The sequence below is a fragment of the Dermacentor albipictus genome, chromosome 2, assembly GCF_038994185.2.
Source record: "Dermacentor albipictus isolate Rhodes 1998 colony chromosome 2, USDA_Dalb.pri_finalv2, whole genome shotgun sequence".
Taxonomy (NCBI): domain Eukaryota; kingdom Metazoa; phylum Arthropoda; class Arachnida; order Ixodida; family Ixodidae; genus Dermacentor; species Dermacentor albipictus.
The window spans coordinates 88,593,435-88,613,379 of NC_091822.1; the positions used below are offsets into that span (position 1 = coordinate 88,593,435).

General features: G+C 50.5%; 1 protein-coding gene across 3 annotated transcripts in view; it reads right to left on the reverse strand.

Moving 5' to 3' along the window:
• Positions 1-18,993: 18,993 nt before the first annotated feature.
• LOC135900950 (solute carrier family 2, facilitated glucose transporter member 8-like) overlaps positions 18,994-19,945 on the reverse strand; it is a 42,838-nt gene continuing 41,886 nt past the window's right edge. For all 3 annotated transcript variants that reach the window (XM_070533724.1, XM_065430578.1, XM_065430580.1), the window contains exon 7: positions 18,994-19,810. In XM_070533724.1, the coding sequence (XP_070389825.1) occupies positions 19,502-19,810 (309 nt within the window). In that variant the 3' untranslated portion in view covers positions 18,994-19,501. The remainder of the gene's footprint in view (positions 19,811-19,945) is intronic.

The following is a 19,945-nucleotide window of genomic DNA, read 5'->3' on the forward strand; positions in this document are numbered from 1 at the left end:
TATGTATCCTTTGAATATTTGTAACAAAAATCAAGCCCTTATTTTCCTCGATCAAGCATAAACTTTGGTTCGTGGAGAATGCATGTCCTAACACGAGTCTTGCATATATTGCTGTACATAATTGGTAGGGGTGGAGAAAGTGTTATATCGATTGGCCCAAGAAGTAGTAAGGTCTCAGGATGCCTTCCGAAAATTCGCACTACTGGGGAAACTGGCATCATGAAGGCTTACGACAATATTCAGCATACGGGAATATAAGGATGTATGTTCAAATTAGGGTTTCCTGCTGAAATCAAACGTAAACGCAACATGTAGCGTTTTACCGACCCGCACTTTTTCAGTTCGAGCTGCAGAGAATGATCCATCGGTTTTCACTCTAACAGCGGTGCTACTGAAGGTTCACTGCTCTCAGGCGTAATTTTAGTGTTGTTTCACATCAAATTGCATGGCAACTGGCAAAGCAAGAATACTGTATGTTTAGCTTTGCTGACAATGTGATGCATTGAGCCTCTCCTCTAGAAGCGCTCAACTGCGCTAGCAACTCAATCAGCCTTTTCAAAAAAGAGCCGTTTCGCTCTTATTGTTTAGACGTCGGGACATTTAGTAATGTCCCGTATCCCTGCGTATATCAGAGACATCTCAAGCAAACATTTTACTGTATAACTGTATACACAGTAGATGATGTGGTCCAGCACAGGCTCGATAAGAGAAGAGCACACTCTTGAACAATATATTGACCCATTTATGCCTAAAGCTTGAGAGGTTGAAATAAAAAAAAACATACTTCATAAAAATCTTTCAGGGGCTTCACACTTTAGTATCAGCAGTTGACCGATGGAAAATTTTTGTACCTACCAATTTTTCGCCGTTTTACATGTAAGACACTAGGCAAATGGACTCCTTATTAGGAGTGATAGAACTTACAATATTTTTTTCGCGTATACTTTCTTGTCACATTTCTTACAACGCACGGTAGTTTTCTCTGGGCAGTGGGACCAACTTTGTTTGTCCTGCAGAATCACAATGTAGCCTAATTGGCCAGATAAATTTCATGTTCTTAGCAAATACTGTTGGTTCTTTGCAAGCCTTACATACATAAGTTTTCCGGTATGTGGCCGCTATGGACCATTGAAATGCGGTGGAGTCATATTTATTGCTTCCTGCCCTATAGACCGTTTTTTCGTAGGCGCCGCCATATTGTGAACACAGTGGCGCCGCCTATGAGCAGCGCCATACTGGCTTGGGTGAAAGCGGTCTTTTGCATGGCAGGTATACGCTCGGCGGCAGGTTTTGGCGTTTGTTTTCGCGGTCGTGCGGTCTATTTAGAATGACGGGCGTCTTCTACGTGGTAAACGGTTCTGTGAGACGTGCTGAAGTGGTTTAAGGCGTCATGGCCGGAATTTCTGCTGGCGTTGAGGTGGACGGAACACGCAGCGCGATATGTGCGCACATATCATAAGTTGAGCCTACAATCAGCCTCGGAGATCAATTGTGTGTTTCTGAATGTTGCAATCACTAATGTGACCTTATTGCAGTATTATCCTTTATTTCTAAGCTGAGGTTTAGGAGCCATGAAACATACGCGACGATCGTTCTGCTACGATAGGAGCTGTGCTGTTATTGACAAGCGTTCAAACTGTTCGCTGCAGGTTACATTGCGTGACTACTTGGTTGGATGGATGAGGTTGCCACCCATGAATAAAATAGTTTTGGCTAGTAATAGCAGCATACCTTACAGTCTGAATTAAGCTTGTCCAGCAAAGCGACCGTTTACGAACTGCGCGAGCGTCCTAAGCAGTAGTAGGTGCTGGATTACAGATATCTCTGTTCATTACAGCGCGTGGTCCAAGCATACGGCATCAGCGGTTATTCATTTATAAACGTTGTGCGGCGTGACTATGCGAGGTCGTATTGCCGCGTTAGCTCGTTTTCTCTTGCTTTTTCGAGAAGAGGATTATAACCGTTTTTTTTTCGGTTGCGTACGTTGCGTTCTCTACGACGCACTCACATGTATTACGAAAATTTTGTCCTCAAAAATAGGCATCGCATTCATTTTATGCGATCCCTCTCATATATTATGGCGGTATACAGGCCAAGAAGGCAATGCCGGAGCGCACAGCTTACATATGTATCGTGCTGGTTCACCGACCGCAGTGATCGCTGTGTTGAGCAGCGCCATCGGCCTCATGCAGGAAGGCTAGCGTAGACATATGGTAATTTGAAGCCTACTAGACTTAAAATGCGCGAGAACGATGCCGGTGCATCACAAATATTTGATAGCGCCTGCCGCTTAGATGTTTCGTGGTTGCCTTAGGTTGGCCGTGCACGAGGATGCGCTCTTATGCTTTATGTTTTACTCCCTACGCAAAGCGATCAGATAGTGAGCAGATTTACCATTTCATGCTGCTAATACAGAGACACTGGTTTTCTTTGTTGAATTAAAACCGATATAAGCAAAATCGTTCACAACACATACACACACCGCGACTGATAATGTGCGTACACCGCGGCTGATTTCTTGCGCTTCCAAGAAATATTTCCGCCTACTGTAGTTACCGATGCACCGAAAGGCTTCCCTGACGACCTTATATGAACGGACATGGCTTAAATTTCACAAAGTACCATCTAAAACATCTCCAAATCGTTCCGCAGCACGCGAAAGCAATACTTTCAAGCAGCGCCGCGCCGGATCGCCCAAGCCAGAGAGGAGGAAAGGCTGTCCGCGCGCCCTATCCTCCTCGCCCGATGAAAAGGTCTATAGTGCTAGAACGCATTCACGTGCATCATGAAGGTATGTAAATAGCGAATAGTTCAGCTTCTTGCTCCAAAATAGTACACTATGTTACAATGGTTTCGTGAAGCCTCTCCCCTCCATCCTTGTCAGCTTACATAGTGTGTTTATAAAAGTCCTCGATTCTTCACCAGGACATTTCATTTTCGTTCTCTCCAATGTTTAATTCTCAGATTCCTCGATTCATCGCCTTAAGCGTTAGATGCGACTACAACAGCACTGTATTGTTTGCAGTGATAGACGATTACATCAGTATCACAATCAACTTGGTAATCTAAAGCTTGTGACCATAATTTGAAAATTACTTTATCAAAATTTCGCTAATGTTGTGCAAAGACGCACCGAAGAGAGAGGGTCTCCAAGCTTTTCATCCTATCTCACCTATCGTCGCAGCGTCAATCATTTTGCTGTGCAGGGTAGTTGGCGTATTGTGCAAGAACGGTGAACACTTCCATCTATAAAAAAAAGTCGCACTTTCTCTCTAAAGGCGGAGGATCGACTGCGACAGCAATTAATTGATAGCTACACGAAGCAAGATGGCAGTTTTGTCAGGTGCATTAGCGCGAACTCTTGGGCCAGTTGTCGCATAACAAACTCGATAAAGGGGGTACCAGTGAGACACAAAGGACGTTGACCGTCCAGCGTCCATCCGTATATAGCGCCATTTCCTTCTGTACGCGTCCTTTGTGTATCGGCGGTGTCCCCGTTTTTAGGCTTATGAGCCGTATCAACTTGTAAGCATTCGCTTACTAACTAAATTAACAAGCGTGGTGTCACGCGCGCACAAGCAAACGAAGATATCTCACTCGATGACCGCGGAAACTCGCTTCGGAAACGCTGGAGTGAGGAAGCACGGCAGCAGCAATTAGCGAATTGACCTTTGTGCTACGTGTAGCTTCAACGCGAACTAAGCTGCGAAAACACAGCACACACTAAGATGTCAGCACTCGGCGCAATCTGTCGCCATCGCAAATCGCTTTCAACATAGTGCCTGTGCAGCCGCGTCATACGTAGCAGCCACAGTAGCAGAACGCCCCCTGCCCTCCCTCCAGTACTCCCGGTGCCTTGCGCGCGACGGAAGACGGCACGCTTCCTCCCTGCTTTCCTCGCTTGCGCCGCCATTGTCGGCTCACCTTCGCACGATTTTACTTGGACATACAGCATACGGTGCGAAGCGACGATGTTATCGCCCTTGCACTTTACACAAAACGTAACTGCGACGGTGGCACCGACGGCAGAGATGCGCCGGGAGTGCCCATATAATTGCTATCGCAACAAAATGTTTTCAATGTATCTATTCCAGTCAGGGCTATGTCTTTATGAGCTGGCGTACCGCAGGACTAGCTACTCAGAAAACGCGTGCAGGTCACGCGTGCGCTCCCTTTCTGTATATTTATTGACATTTGACTAGTGATCACTGCATTACAGAGGTATGCCTACTGCTTCAGCCACAAAAGTGCTGCTCGATAATAGTTGTTACCCGTGGTGTGTTCATGGCTCCTTTTCTCATCAGGCATTACACCAGGATAATATTAAGACGGGATAATTGACACAAATGAGGCTACCTTATACGAATTCCAATATCTTAGAAAATTATGTTCGGGATTGTTGCACCTTTGTTTGCAAAAGCCTGATGAACCTATGTGTTCCCGCCCAGCAGCAACAAAACAGAAATCCAAGATCATCCAAACACTTTTCTTTTAGTTGTGAATGCGAAAACATTAATCTCCAATTGAACGCCGCTGAATCGTCGTTCGAGTTATCAGTTATGAACCCAAAACAACAACGACAGTAAAGGGAGGAGGTGGGGAAAATGTTAGCGAGGGAATAGAGAAACAGAGAGAGGAGGCAGTTTTGTGAGCTACAACGCCACAGCACAGAATGGCGCCGAATCGTGCACTTAGTGCTAACAAGGCCAAGGCTCGCATAAAACGTGGAGTGGAGCAAAGAACAGCAAACACGAGTGGTGCAGGCAAGGTAACATTTGACATCCCGTCCCGTCTGTCGTATGCCATCAATATACACCGTTTTTTCTTGGGCACCTCCGTGGATGGATGGATGGATGCATCGATGTTATGAGCGTCCCCTTTGGAACACGGCGGTGGGTTGCGCCACCAAGCTCTTGCTATTATGCTGCCTAATGTCCTACCTAGGTTAAACAATAAAATACAAAAAAAAAGAACCCACTATATTGCTACGCAGTGGCGCCATCTAGGGGCAGTCGACATGCTGGCTTGTGCGAGCATGGCAGGTATACGTTGGACAGTAGTTTCTGGCGTTCCTTTTCGCACTAGTGCGGTCCATTTAGTACGAAGTGCGTCTTCTACATGGTAAACGGTTCTGTGAGACGTACTGAAGTGGTTTAGGTCGGTATGGCAGGACTTTCTGCTGGCGTTGAGGCGGGCGGAGCACGCAGCGCGATGTGTGCGCGCATATTGGAGCCTACAACTAGCCTCGCAAATCAATTGTGTATTTCTGAATATTCCATTCACTAATGTGACCTGATTGCAGTAAGATTTTCTAGTTATAAGCTGCGCTTTACGAGCAGTGAAACATACCCGACGATCATAACAGCGTGGGTGCCGTTCTGCTACGATAGGAGCTGCGCTCTTACACCTTGAAAAGCGTTCAAACTGTTAGCTGCAGATTAACTTGCATGACTACTTGGTTTTGTGGATGAGGTTTCCACACACGAATAAAATTGTGGTTAGTAATAGCAGCATATGTTACAGTAATAATTAAGCTTGTCCAGCAAAGTGACCGTTTACGAACTGCGCGAGCATCCGAAGCAATGGTAGGTGCTGGATTACAGGTCTTTGCTCTATATAGCGCATGGTCCAAGCATACGGCATCAACGTTTATAGATCTATGAATGTTGTGCGGTGTGACTAAGCGAAGTCGTATTTCGGCGTTAGCCCATTTTTCCTTTCCTTTTCGAGAAAGAGGATCATAACTGAATTTTTTTATCGGTTGTGTTTGTTCTGTTGTGTACGACGCACTCTTACGTATTACGGAAATTCTTTCCTCAAAAATAGCCATCGAATTTTTTTCATGCGATCCCTCTCATATATATGGCTTTATAGGGCAAAAAGGCAATGCCGAAGTACATAGCTTATATATGTATCATGCTGGTTCACTAACCGCAGTGATCGCTGTGTTAAGCAGCGCCATCAATCTCATGCAGGAAGGCTAGCGTAGACAAATAGTGATTTCAAGCCTACTAGATTTGAAATGTGTGATAACGATACCGGTGCATCACAAGTATTTGGTAGCGCCTGCGGCTTAGATGTTTCGTGGTTGCCTTAGGTTGGCCGTACACGAACATGCGCTCTTATGTTTTATGCTTTAGTCCCTACGCCAAGCGATCAGATAGTGAGCATATTTACCGTCTCATGCTAGTAATACAGAGACACCGGTTCTCTTCGTTGAATTAAAATCGACATACGCCAACAGTCCACAACACATACACACACCGTGGCTGATAATGCGCGTCACATGTTTGCGCCCCCAAGAGATATTTCCGCCTACTGTAGTTACCGATGCACCAAAAGACAACCTAATATGAACTGACATTGCGTAAATTTCACAAATTACTATCTAACACATCTCCAAATCATTCCGCAGCACGCGAGTGCAACACTTTCAAGCTGCGCCGCGCTGGATCGCACAAGCCAGAGAGGAGGAAAGGCTGGTCGCGCTCCATTTCCTCCTCGCCCGATGAAAAGGTCAATATCACCGCCAACCAGCGTCTATGAACCCAAACAGCAGACAAAGCTTCGCTTACATGGATTCCCATAGTCTTTGGGATACGCATATCTTTTTTTTTTCATATTTGAACTATCGATAATTTGATGAGAACATTATTTGACGAACTTTTTAATTAATAAATTGAGCAGACCAATTTTGATAGACAAGCAATGATTGTGTTTTAAATCTCCTGTATCTGTTGTTTTCCTGTGCTATGTCTCACGTAAACCTTTTTTCCGCGTTATAAAATAAAAAAAACACGCAAAATGTGAAAACTAGCGCATGATTACGCGGCCGTGCGCTGCGACACCAGCGGTCCCAGGCGTTACTCGGAAGAAGTAACTGTGCTTAATGCCTGGCTCTGCCGCCTCGTGAAAGTGGTAAGGCATCGCTTGTGGTGTTCACCGCGAATCGCAAGCTGCCTTTTACCCGTGAACCGGGAAACCGATGCAGTGCGTCGCGGCATTGAGGACAAAAGCACTGAGCAGTGTTAATTCTTCCGAGTAAAGCGTGGGACCGGTGGTGTTACGGACGCGTAATGATGGGGCAATTTTCATTTCGGGCGTTTCCTTTACTACATATCTACATCTGTAGATACAGATACTACGTATCTGTATCTACTACGTATCTGTACCTACACAGATAGAGTAAAATGCTCCCACATACATATCGCGGCATCTGCCCCTGGTGCGGCGACACACGCCCTGCAATCTTTCACATCTCGTGGGGGTGCGGGGGCAAACCTCAACACTTAAAGACGCCTAGCACGTCATTTGAGCAGTGGGAGGTACAGCTGACCGGCGATACCCTGGCGGGACAAGAAGCTCCCGTCCAGCAAGTACGTAGAGCAGCCATGGCCAGTGGAGTCCTGGAATGAGGACACCACCCACTCGACCTCAAGAGCAACCACCTCGATGGCCCGAATAAATGTTTTTTTTTTTTCTCTCTCTCTCTCTAATACGCGAGAAAAAAATTACGCGACACAAAGGACTCTGAAAACAACTGAACAGGGTGTTGGAAAATGCAATTATTGCCTTTCTATCTGAACTCGCGGCCTCAATTCAGTAATTAAAAACCTCGTTAATTAATTTCATCTAATTAGCGATAGCTCAATGATGCGAAAGAAAATCCTTCTAGCGGGCACGTCGCTGCTGACAGAATACCATTGGTAGCCTCCTCGCATATCCTATATTTTTTTTTTAACAGCTAGCTAACGTTAGTTGGGACACCCTGAACACAGACGCCTCCAAAACTGACACAAACTCAATAGCGCCATGGCGAGTACCTTCCCTCGATTCTCGTCAGATATGCCTATTGCCATAGACGTCACCATCAAAGGGGCAGAACTCAAAGGGATCATTCCGTCTCTCAACCATCGTGCCTTGTTTTATTTACATTTAATAAAGTTTTACTCTCTCTCTCTCTCACTCATCTCATTAACAACATACGAACAGATACTCATTCACGGCGACATTCAAAAAGCTTTCCTTGAGTACTGATGTCCTCTGTTAAGACTGTTTCACATGGCGCGACTGTCACTCAGCGACACAGCAAATTCCGTCGCTCAGTGAACGCCGCGACGTCGTGGGCTCTCCGTCACTCGATTCCAACAACCTGGTCACGCCGTCGCTCAGTAGCAGCGATTGGCGCAATTTGGGAGGGGCAGTGTGTGACGAAAGAAAGTGCCGTAAAAATAGGCGCTTTCCTGTTTTACCATGCGTTGGTGGCTCTGAGGAGCAATGTCGCGCGTCAGTTTTAGTCATGTTTTAATGTGACTTACCCACTAGCACCTGTGGCTTAGAAGCTTCATAAACATTTTTTTTTCCTCTGCTCGCACAATTCGTTTAAAATGAGAAGCTGCACGCTATCCAGGTCGGAAGCAGACGCCGCTTTTAACATAACGAATGTACCTACTTGATCGCCACCGTCGTCAACTTCTTCATCACTACAAATTGTGTCATCTGCTTGCACATGCACACTGAATATCAGCTTGTTATTCTGCAAAAGCAAATACTCCTCCAGGAAAAGAGTTGCGCCGCCCATAGTAACAAACAATCTAGAGTGTACTAAACCGAACCACCCCACCGACGCCGCACAAGCCGCACACTCATACTTGCGGTGTTGTGCAGCGTCTCACTCACCGCATCTCCAAGCGTTCGTAAAGACTCAACGCTTTTAAACGTTGAAAAATGGTGTACTTATTCTGTTAGAGAATAATAATCGGAAACTTTTAATGTTTGGCTAGCTTCCATGTTGCTTTTATTTATTAATGCAGGTATGGATAGCCCGTAAGTAAGGGGCAACCTTCAGCATCACTGCGACGAAAATCGCGCGGCCGCAGACGCATATGAAAGCAGTCAGCGAAAATTGCTCTGCGACGTGAGCGGCAGAACGATTTTTTTTCGCCACATTCGCGTCATGTTAGACAACCTTTAGACAGTTTGAGGATGCACAAAATTCAAGAATTCAATGCCACTCTGCTTCGCTACTACAACGTCACTGTCACCATTTCATGGGTACCCGACCATGGTGAATCCCAGGGAATGAAGAGGCACACCTGGTGGAACGTGATCAATTTACCACGTCCTCAAGCCAGATGGACCCCTTCGGACTCTGGATACGACTCAGGAGAGCACCGGACAGCTATTAAGAGGCAATGCGAAGAGCATTTAGCTTATCAAGCTTAATATACACTCCTTCCAAAAGCAAAGTCACATTCCCAGCAAGTCCGCCTGAGGCAACTCACGACGCTTGCTAACCTTTTTCCCCACAAACGACACAATTTGTTTTATGATCTACCACATCCGGGCATGTGCTCAAACTGCCAGTTATCGAATACTTCTGAAAACATCATTTGGTTATGTCCCCTTGTCACAGACCGGCGCCAAACATGTTATATATATATATTTCTTTAGAGTGTGTTTTCGGGCATCCCGTTCCGAGTCTACGGGAAGAGGCCGTGAGAGAGGGCGGAGAGGACTGCCCAGGGTCGAGGGGCATCTGGAGACGGTCGGCTTTGTGAGCCGCGCAAGCGGCTGTTCTTCGGCGGCGGCTTCGCTGTCCCCTTCGACGGAGTCGGGGCTTGGCCGCGGTGTAAGGTTACAAGAGTGGAGCAGGCAGAGCGCACGGTGAAGAAAGTTGTGCGCCCTGTGTCCACTGTTCGGTTGCTTCCGCTGGTCGGGATCGCGGAGACGGCCGGGCCATAAATCGACAGTGCGCCTGCTGTCTTCGGTGGCGCCGAGAGAAAAAAACGCCTGTAAATAACCGCTGGGCACAGCACTTCTTTTCACCAGCGCCTTCCCGCCGCCGGCTCGTTAGCAGTTCGGTGGGAAGGGGGACAGTCGGTTGGAAGCAGGCAGTGAAGAAGGTTGTGTGAGTCTTTGCGGCGTGCGGGGCCGAATTCCTGACGGCGAGGCGCGCGTTTCATCGCACCGGGCCCGCCGCCTTCGAGCCATCGCCGCAACGACTGCCACACGAGCCGTCCCCGTTCTTCGCTGCGCTACGATATGGTCTGTCCACCGGCTTGTCCTCTTCGTCTTTTCTGTTAACTATAAGCGACTCGTTTGCCTCTAAACTCATTTGTTTACTGTTGTTGTAACCCTGCCTGATTATTGTGTGTTCTTGTCGTGTTCCCAATTGTCTGTACTTCTCGCCAATTCTGTTCGTTCTTACTTGGAGTTCTTTGTTACCTTATTGTCCGTGATCAGTTTTGTGTATGATTAAATGCTTGATATCCCCCTTCAACGAGTTGCTTCGTGATTGCCGACGCACCGATACACGGGCGTCTTGCTCGGGCTGACCAACCCTGAATAAATAAATGTTGTCCAAAGGCCCTTCGCTTGTAGGCCGGGGCGAAGCGTAAAGCGGACCCCTGTGCTCCGTCGGCTTGCGCCTGGCAGCCGGATCGGCGAGCGAGGTGTTAAGGTTTTTGTGACAATAATTGGCGTCCACGACAGGACTTGGTCAGCCGCGTGTCGGTGCTGAGGATCCGAAGGAACTCGTTTGAGGGGTCGTGCTAGTGGCAAGAAGTCCACTGTTTCGTTGAGCACGATGGCAGAGGCAGAGTTTGATAAACTCGTTGATCAGGGACGGAGCTTCGGCTTCGAAGGTAAAGAATTGTTTTCTTGGATAGAGCAAGAGAGAGCTAGACGTCGAGAAGAGCGCAATGCAGAACGCACTTGGCGGAGGGAAGAAGCTGAACGCGAAAAGACTATGAGAGAGGAGGAGTCCAAATCAAAGCTCGAGAGGGAAAGAGAAGAGTCCACCTTAAGAATGGCTCTGTTTGAAAAAGAAAAGGAGGTGTTGTTGCTGAGGCAGCAACTCGGCAGTTCCTCGGAAACGGACTCTAGGTCCGGGTCGGAAGAGAGGGGGGCTATGCCGGGAAACAAAGTGAACCCGCACAAAGTTATGCCTGTGTTCAATGAGCAACGTGATGACCTCGACGCGTATTTAATGCGTTTTGAGCGCGTGGCTCGTGGTCAAGGTTGGCCACGAGACCAGTGGTCCACTGCATTGAGCCTATGTTTGAGCGGTGAGGCACTGAGCGTTTTCAGTAGGATGTCCGCGCCAGATTGCACGGAGTATGAAAAGTTAAAGCAAGCATTGATGCTACGTTTTAGAATGACCGAGGAAGGGTTTAGAGAAAAGTTTAAGGGAGCATCCCCTATGAACGGGGAAACGTGCTCCCAGTTTGTTACTCGGCTCACGAATTTCCTTGAGCGGTGGGTCGAGTTGTCCAACACCAAGAAGGAATACAATGATCTGTTCGAGCTGATGGTGAGGGACCAGTTCCTTTCAAGCTGCGCGGCACCACTGGAACTCTTCCTAAAAGAGAAAAAAGATGCTACTCTTCACGAAATGATAGAAAGAGCGGAGCATTACGTAGACGCGCATGGATGGCCGAATTTCGCAAGACGTCCAGCTGCGAGGAAAGAGCCGTCAGCTACAACAGATGAGGAACAAAGAGCTGAAAGGAAAGACCGGAGCCAGTCAGCTGTGAAGGCGAGGGATCAGGAAGTGCAGAAATGCTTCCTTTGCTCTCGTACTGGCCATCGAGCCGAAAACTGTCGCGTGGGCAGAGCGGAGGGCAACAACCAACCTCTGAAATGTTTCAAGTGCGGCAAAAGCGGCCACACTAGTTGGAAGTGTTGGCAGAAGGATCCAAACAAGTCAAAAGGTGTGGCAGAAGAATCAGCGTCGTTGTGCATTGAGAACGGTTACATTGAGCTGAAAAATGGGGAAAAGGTCCCCGTCGTTGGCGCGGGCCTCACAGATGAGCCCGTAAATGTCAATGAGAAACTTCCAGTAGTCACCGGTGTGGTTGGTAACCAAAGGGTCCAGGTGCTTAGAGACACAGGGTGCAACACAGTGATAGTAAGGAGGGGTCTGGTCAAGGATGGTGATCTCATAGGATCCAACTCTCCCGTGTACCTCCTCGATCGGTCGGTTCTCCTGCTTCCAGAGGCTTGGATCAGCGTGGACACACCTTATTTCAAGGGCCGCCTTCGGGCGAAGTGTATGAAGGATCCCCTTTATGACCTCGTACTCGGCAACGTTGAAGGAGTTAGAAATGCCGCCGATCCGGATCTCGACTGGAGATTGGAGACGATGGCCGCGACTGTGCGCTCCTCGAAAGTACAACCCTCAAGGGGTATTAGCGCTGAGCAGGGGTGCGACACTGCTGGAAATGAGCGCTCGGCTGTCGCAGACCCGTATGGTCACCAGGCAAACGCCATAGTGACGAGATTGCAAGACCGTGAGAAAAGACCGTTAAGGGGCCTTCGGGTGTCGGAGAATTCAGATAACGTAAGCCGGCAAGACCTAATCAAGGAGCAGACTATATGAGTCGGATAGACTAATTCGCCGAGACGTGTTGTTATCACTGTATAAGGATGCATTTTTTTTCTCTCAACGTCAGTGCTCTATGTATTCATGCCACTGACGATATCATGCAGTATTCTTTATTATGTTCGTCCGTGTGTTCTGTATGAAGGCATTAGGTTTAGCTTTGTGCAGCTATGATATAATACGATGTGGTTGCGGTCTTTGTGCCGTGCGTTATCATGTGCTTCTTAGTATGGACAATACTGTGAACTTCGCGAGTGCAGTGGGTGCGCGTCAGCAGACAGTGCCAGAGAACTGACAGTGCCCATGAGACTGGGTCCAGATCCTCATGCCATTGGGATTGGACTATCTTTTTTTTTTTGGACTATGCAAATGTGAAGTGTGCATATCCACCTGTGCGTTCGTAGAGTGTACACTAGTTTTGAGAGTACATTCTTGCTCTGACGTTCGACGCTCACAGGTTTCCTGTTGTTATTGTGTGTGATTTGTCGCTGGCCTGTGGATAGTAAAATATTACGCTGTAATATTCTTGAGCGGGGAGCAGTGTCACAGACCGGCGCCAAACATGTTATATATATATATATTTCTTTAGAGTGTGTTTTCGGGCATCCCGTTCCGAGTCTACGGGAAGAGGCCGTGAGAGAGGGCGGAGAGGACTGCCCAGGGTCGAGGGGCATCTGGAGACGGTCGGCTTTGTGAGCCGCGCAAGCGGCTGTTCTTCGGCGGCGGCTTCGCTGTCCCCTTCGACGGAGTCGGGGCTTGGCCGCGGTGTAAGGTTACAAGAGTGGAGCAGGCAGAGCGCACGGTGAAGAAAGTTGTGCGCCCTGTGTCCACTGTTCGGTTGCTTCCGCTGGTCGGGATCGCGGAGACGGCCGGGCCATAAATCGACAGTGCGCCTGCTGTCTTCGGTGGCGCCGAGAGAAAAAAACGCCTGTAAATAACCGCTGGGCACAGCACTTCTTTTCACCAGCGCCTTCCCGCCGCCGGCTCGTTAGCAGTTCGGTGGGAAGGGGGACAGTCGGTTGGAAGCCGGACGAGTGGAACGAGGCGGTGGTCGTCCCGCTGCTCAAGGCTGGCAAGGCAGCCAGCAATCCTGCCTCGTACCGGCCCGTTTCGCTCACCTCCGCTGCTGGCAAGGTGCTCGAGGCCATGGCGCTGCGGCGGCTCGAGTGGATCACGGCGGCGCTCGACACCTTTGCGGCGGAGCAGAGCGGCTTCCGGCGACTCCGGGCCACAGCAGACTGCCTTGCCGACGTGATCGCCACGCTGGAGACAGCGAAGCGTCGAGGCGAGGCAGGCTACCTCGTTCTCCTCGACGTCGAGAGCGCCTTCGACCGCCTGCCGCACGCCACCATCATGGACGCTCTCGATGCGCTCGGGGTGTGCGGACGAATGCGGGGCTACATTGCAGCATTCCTTGGCGGCCGGACGATGCGGGTGCGCGTTGGGGGAGCGCTCAGTCGGCCGCGTGCGGTTGTGACAGGAGTGCCACAGGGCAGTGTGCTTAGCCCATTCCTGTTCAACCTCGCGCTGGCACGCATCCCCGACTACATTCCCCAGTTCCCGGCGCACGAGGTTCGCGTCGCAGTGTACGCGGACGACATCGCGTTGTTCGCAATCGGCCCCACCAGCGTCGGCTATGCGGTGCGTGCTTGTGTGCAGCGCGCGCTGGACGGGGTCGACGCCTACATCAGCGGCATCGGCCTCACCCTCTCGGCAGCCAAGACGAAGGCGCTCATCGTGCACCCAAAGTACGATGGGCAGTACAGCACACCGCGCTTCACCCTCCATGGAGTGCTACTTCCGTGGGAGAAGCGGGTTCGCTACCTTGGCCTGGTCATCGACCGACGGTTGAACTGGTGTGCTGCAGTAGCTGCCCTGCGGAAAGGTGCTGCGCAGGTGGCGGGCGCCACGCGGTCCCTGCTCGCTCGTGGCCAGGGCTGCTCGCCGTCTCTTGCGCTACGCCTCTACAACTCCGTGGCCTCAGCGCGGATCTTGTACGCTCTGCCGCTGGCGGACCTGCAGCCAACGCAATGGAAGGTGATAGACGCGGATCACCGAGCCGTCATCCGCCAGTTCCTGTGCCTCCCGCGGTCTTCACAGAGCGGCGCCACTCTCGCCGAGGCGGGGGAGACACCCATCTCTCTCCGTGCCGAGGGGCGCGCCCTCAACCACGTGGAGCGCTTACATCGCTCGCGGCACGGCCAGCAGCTGATCGGTCGGCTGCACTCTCTCCCGAGCTCCGGCATGGGTCGCCGCGTCGCCCAGTTCGCCAACCTGGTACGGGGTGGCGCCACGTGTCCGTGGCTTGCTCCGCCCCCGCATCGAGAGCGTCGTCTGCTCGTCCGCACGACCGTCCCTGGCGTCCGGGGCAAGCGCAACACACCACTCTGCGCCTTGCAACAAGAGACGGCTGCAGCCATCAGCGAGCAGCTGGCCGGCCGGGTGCTCGTCTTCACCGACGGCTCCGTCTTGCGGGACGGTGCTGCTGCTGCCGCGTGCGTAGCTCCTGAGATCCCCGCGCACAGTCATTGCCGCGTTTTGAACGCGGTCTCATCTACGCACGCGGAGCTGGCGGCCATCGACTTGGCGGCCGAGCTCATATACCAGCGGCGCATCCCTGCGGCGGCCATCCTCACGGACTCCCGCGCGGCACTACACATGCTGGCCAGAGCCGACCGGGGACCCCCGCTGATTCAGCGCCTCCTACACAAGATGCGTGGCGTTTGCGAGCAGGGATGCGACCTCGTTCTGCAGTGGGTGCCTGCCCACATCGGCATACACGGGAACGAGGAAGCGGACCGGCTCGCGAAGGCCGCACACACTGCGCCAGTGCCCCGGTCGCTCGTGGTGACTCCCTTTGACGTCGCCCGTCACACCGTGGCCGGCATGCTACGAGCGAGACACCCGGACGCCCGCGTCGCCAGTGGCAAGCCGCCAAAGTTGCTGCCACGTACGGGCTTTCACCGACGAGACCGGGCGCTGCTGCTTCGCCTCCGCATCGGCTGCTACCGCACCGCGGCAAGGACACACCGCATCCAAGGTACGGGGAGCCCTCTTTGCCTCAAGTGTGCCGATGTGGAGGACTTGGAGCACGTGCTGTTACGGTGCCCCGCATACTCGGTGCAGCGCGACGCGCTCACGAGCGCTTATCGACGCCTTGGACTGCCGTGCGACAGCACCCAGGCGCTTCTGTTTCCAACGGCGCATTCATCAGTGACCGGACGCGCCTTCGCGGCTCTGCTGGACTTCTTGGACGGCGCCGAACTGTACGAGCGGCTGTAGCCGCCGCGCCTTCCTGACGTACCTTACCGCTGGGCTATCACCTCTTTACTCTGTTCTCTTCACTACCCTTTTTGCCCCTTTCCCCTCACCCGTACAGCGCCGTGGAGGTGCCCTCGCACGAGAGGCAGTAACAGCGCTGTACTTATCTCTTCCTTTTTCCCCTTTTAAAACCACTCACACACACGGCGTGCGGGGCCGAATTCCTGACGGCGAGGCGCGCGTTTCATCGCACCGGGCCCGCCGCCTTCGAGCCATCGCCGCAACGACTGCCACACGAGCCGTCCCCGTTCTTCGCTGCGCTACGATATGGTCTGTCCACCGGCTTGTCCTCTTCGTCTTTTCTGTTAACTATAAGCGACTCGTTTGCCTCTAAACTCATTTGTTTACTGTTGTTGTAACCCTGCCTGATTATTGTGTGTTCTTGTCGTGTTCCCAATTGTCTGTACTTCTCGCCAATTCTGTTCGTTCTTACTTGGAGTTCTTTGTTACCTTATTGTCCGTGATCAGTTTTGTGTATGATTAAATGCTTGATATCCCCCTTCAACGAGTTGCTTCGTGATTGCCGACGCACCGATACACGGGCGTCTTGCTCGGGCTGACCAACCCTGAATAAATAAATGTTGTCCAAAGGCCCTTCGCTTGTAGGCCGGGGCGAAGCGTAAAGCGGACCCCTGTGCTCCGTCGGCTTGCGCCTGGCAGCCGGATCGGCGAGCGAGGTGTTAAGGTTTTTGTGACACCCCTATTTGAAAAAGAACGACCGGCTCTCGTCAACTCGCTCCCAACTAAAGACATGGATTACGATCATTGAACTTGCCCACTTCATCCACCGCAGTGCGAAGACCTAAAGGACCCTGGCAGGGATCCCTCAATTACTCTGCACGACACTACCCCTCCCCCCTCCTCAACCTTCCTGGATTATGGCCTAATTATTTCGCTGTAATGGGGGCTAAAACGGCAAGAAATTAGAAAAAAAAGGCGATTGCTTGGGTGGCAGAGTGGAAGCGCAACCTTGATCTTGCATGTTCTTTGCATAGAACGGCATATAAGGATCGCAGCTGTGTGCTATTCATTGCCTAAACTCTCTTGCAAACGTGCCTTTTTTTTTGGTTTTCTCGGTTAAAATCAAGTTCATAAAAAATGCGGCACAACGCACCTCACAGTGACTGTCGACGGTAATGCGTTTATTATTGAATCAATATAGCCACACAGCGTATTGCCACCGTCGAAACGCGTTATGTATGCGGCATATACTGCCGCGCCAATCCTCTTTCGCGCTCCCCTCAGAACATTCGGCGCCATCTAGCGCCGCCACCGCGTAGCCTGCGCGTGGCCTACGAAATGCGTCGCGCTTCTGTGCACCTAGGCTTAGAAACACATCATGCGGCAACTTGACTCCTCTCTCACGCTTTGTTGATCATCGTGATGATGATTTATTATGGACCCTTTTGAAACGGGGCGTTGACAAATAGTCACCTAGGCTCCTTAATTTAATAAGGTATGCTATACATGCTCTTTCTCTAGCACATTTTGTATACACCTCACTAGGTTTTTTTTTTGTCGTCAAAATCTACCTTGTACCACTAGTTACGACCGCAAGAGATGCGGCCGTATTAACCACTTCCCTATGTTTTTTTCACTAATACTATGAACGCCTCTTGCTTATCTCAACTGCTGACCGGTTCGCATTACCCGCTGTGCCTTCCCGGACACAGTGCGCCATACAGTGGCGCCGCCCAGAAGTCCGCGCGTGGCATCCGAAATGAGAAAAGTGGTGTGCCGATGCCTGCGAACGCTACCTTGCTTGCCCAGACACCCAATGACTCATAATCACTGACCCTTGTCGGCAAATGATTCATTGAAGAGCGGAACGTAGGCAATGCATTCATGGTGCAGCTCCCTAAAACGTTGGCGCGAAAGGCGTTGATTGAGAAGTGACACATACTCGGTGCATTTGTGGCGCAGGTTGACAAAGTATCGGGGTGCTGTCCCTGAGGAAATCTTGTGATGTGGGTTCGATTTCGTTCAGCACTGGGGAAATTTAAGGGATCTTTTTTTTTGTCTCTTTAGAGCGGCACATTCCCAGTCCCACGTACACAACTACTCAAATTCGCCTAAAAGACGTTGACGGAAGAGTAGCACACACCTACTGACACATACCCAGTGACACACCCAAGTTGGCATCAAAGAAGTCTATTGAAGCACAGACCGAGTGACATATGCCCAGAGCTTGAAGTCGGGGTCTAAGTATTGCATCGAACAGCGGCACCTACCTAGTGCTGCACCTAGAGTGACCCATTTTGGCGTGTTGGAAATTCGTTGAATAGCGGGACATATGTACACCCGTGAGCAGAAGTATACGGACCAGGCATTACGCGTTAAAACTAATTTTCTTCTCTGTCTGTGAATGCAACTTGAAATCAGACTGCAGTCCGAACTTGCCATTACGAATTTTCTGGTGCAGTCGTTCAGTTTCCGTTTGTGCGCGTTAATTACGAAGAAACTGTTTTTTCGGCGGCCCTATGGTCCACATACTTTTGCTCACCGGTGTACACATTGCCACACGCTCGCAGAACCAAGTTGGTTCAATGGTTGGCTTCGAATCCTGTTTCGTGAGCATAGCAGCCCGACGCACTATCCATTCGACCATGGGGTACTACGCAGTGACCCGTCAGGCAGGAAAAGCAGTTACATACAAACATACACAGCCCCCGCAAAGTGTGTGAATTACCCTATGAATGCTAAATCATTAAAACGAGAGAAATCTGCGTATATTCTTGAAATATTTAGGCTAGAAATGAAAACGTTGAACGCTTAAGTTGTGCAGAGAATATTTGCTTGGGAACCCGGAATGTTGTGAAGTTCCGGCTGCGTAACCAAGCAGAAGCTATCTAGGTCCATGCGTGAATAAAATTACAGGAAACACGGATAACAAAATTTCAATGGAAAGGACAAGCCTCAACTGCGATCTGCTCCACGCAGAGCGTACATCTACTGTTTGCAGTCTTAGCAGATTTGAAGGAAAGCTTTCATCACACGTAATAATACCTAGTTATAACAATTTCGCTATCTTTGACGATCTCAAAAGCGTTAGGTGGACATGCCGCCACGGACTAGTTCTAAGGAAGCGGTATAGCACTTTCGAACAAGAGGTGGACGGGTGGCGATGAAGCTGAGTACCTCCCAGTGAACTTGGTTGTCCTAATCCGTCAAAGCACGCATCTGAATAAATGAATAAGGTATCTAAGAAAGCAACGCAGTCGGTGCACCTAAAAGTCAATGTACACATAAGACAGCAATCACGTGATACCGAAATCTCGGCGCACGAGAACCGCACAGAGGGAGATACGCGTGCGTATGCCGCTGTTGTCGTGCACTGTCGCGAGCCAACAGGCCTCGCATTATATTCTTCTAAACGTCATGCGATAGTTTGATTGCAGCAGATAGTTGTCCTCCGCGAATTTCGAAAGTACTCTCTATTGTCTCAAGAAATCTGTCTTTATAACAGAAGCTGATGCAGTAGAAAAAGAACTGACGACGGGGCTACTCATGTTGTAGGCAATAAGACACTCTAATGCGAAGCACAATACCAGAAACTTCAAAAGTTGGTGCCAGTTTGGTAAGAACAAACAAGAGCTTATCTATGGGGTATTAAAGCGCGTAAATTTAGCGGGTACAAAATCCGGCACATACTGCCGCGGAAAAAGCCATCGGAAGAAGCGAGGACACATTTTTAAACTTTGACTGTCATTGTGGCAGCAGGAGCGTTTTCATATACATAGTTCCGGCCTCCTCACTTCGGTATTTCGAGCGCCCGTGGCACGGTAGTCGAGCGCTTCACTGGTGTGATTTCTGTGAACTGACGCTTGGAGCGTGCTTGGAGGCGACGCTCGCCTTGGACGCCGCTGAACGCCGGGACGTGACAGATGAAGCGGCGGTCGCCACCGGCTGGCGTGCCTGTTGCTTCTCGGCCGACGGTGCTCTGCTCGAATGCCCCGACGGTGCCTTAACGGCGGCGGCCGGCTGCTGTACGGGATGAGCAGTAGGCACGACGTCCCGCTTCGAGGGGGTAGCCTGCTCAAGTGGTAACGAAGGCGGTGCTTTGGTGTCCGAACCTAGCCTTGTGCCCTTGTGGTGGTGGTGATGCTGGGTAGAAAGGGACGCACAGTTGAAGTGGGCATCCCAACGCTAAAGCATACGGAGGAGATAATGTTAACAAGGAGCCGGCTAGGGGGAGCCGGCTCCACCGGCTGTCGCCAGTCGCTTACCTTTGCAGTGCTT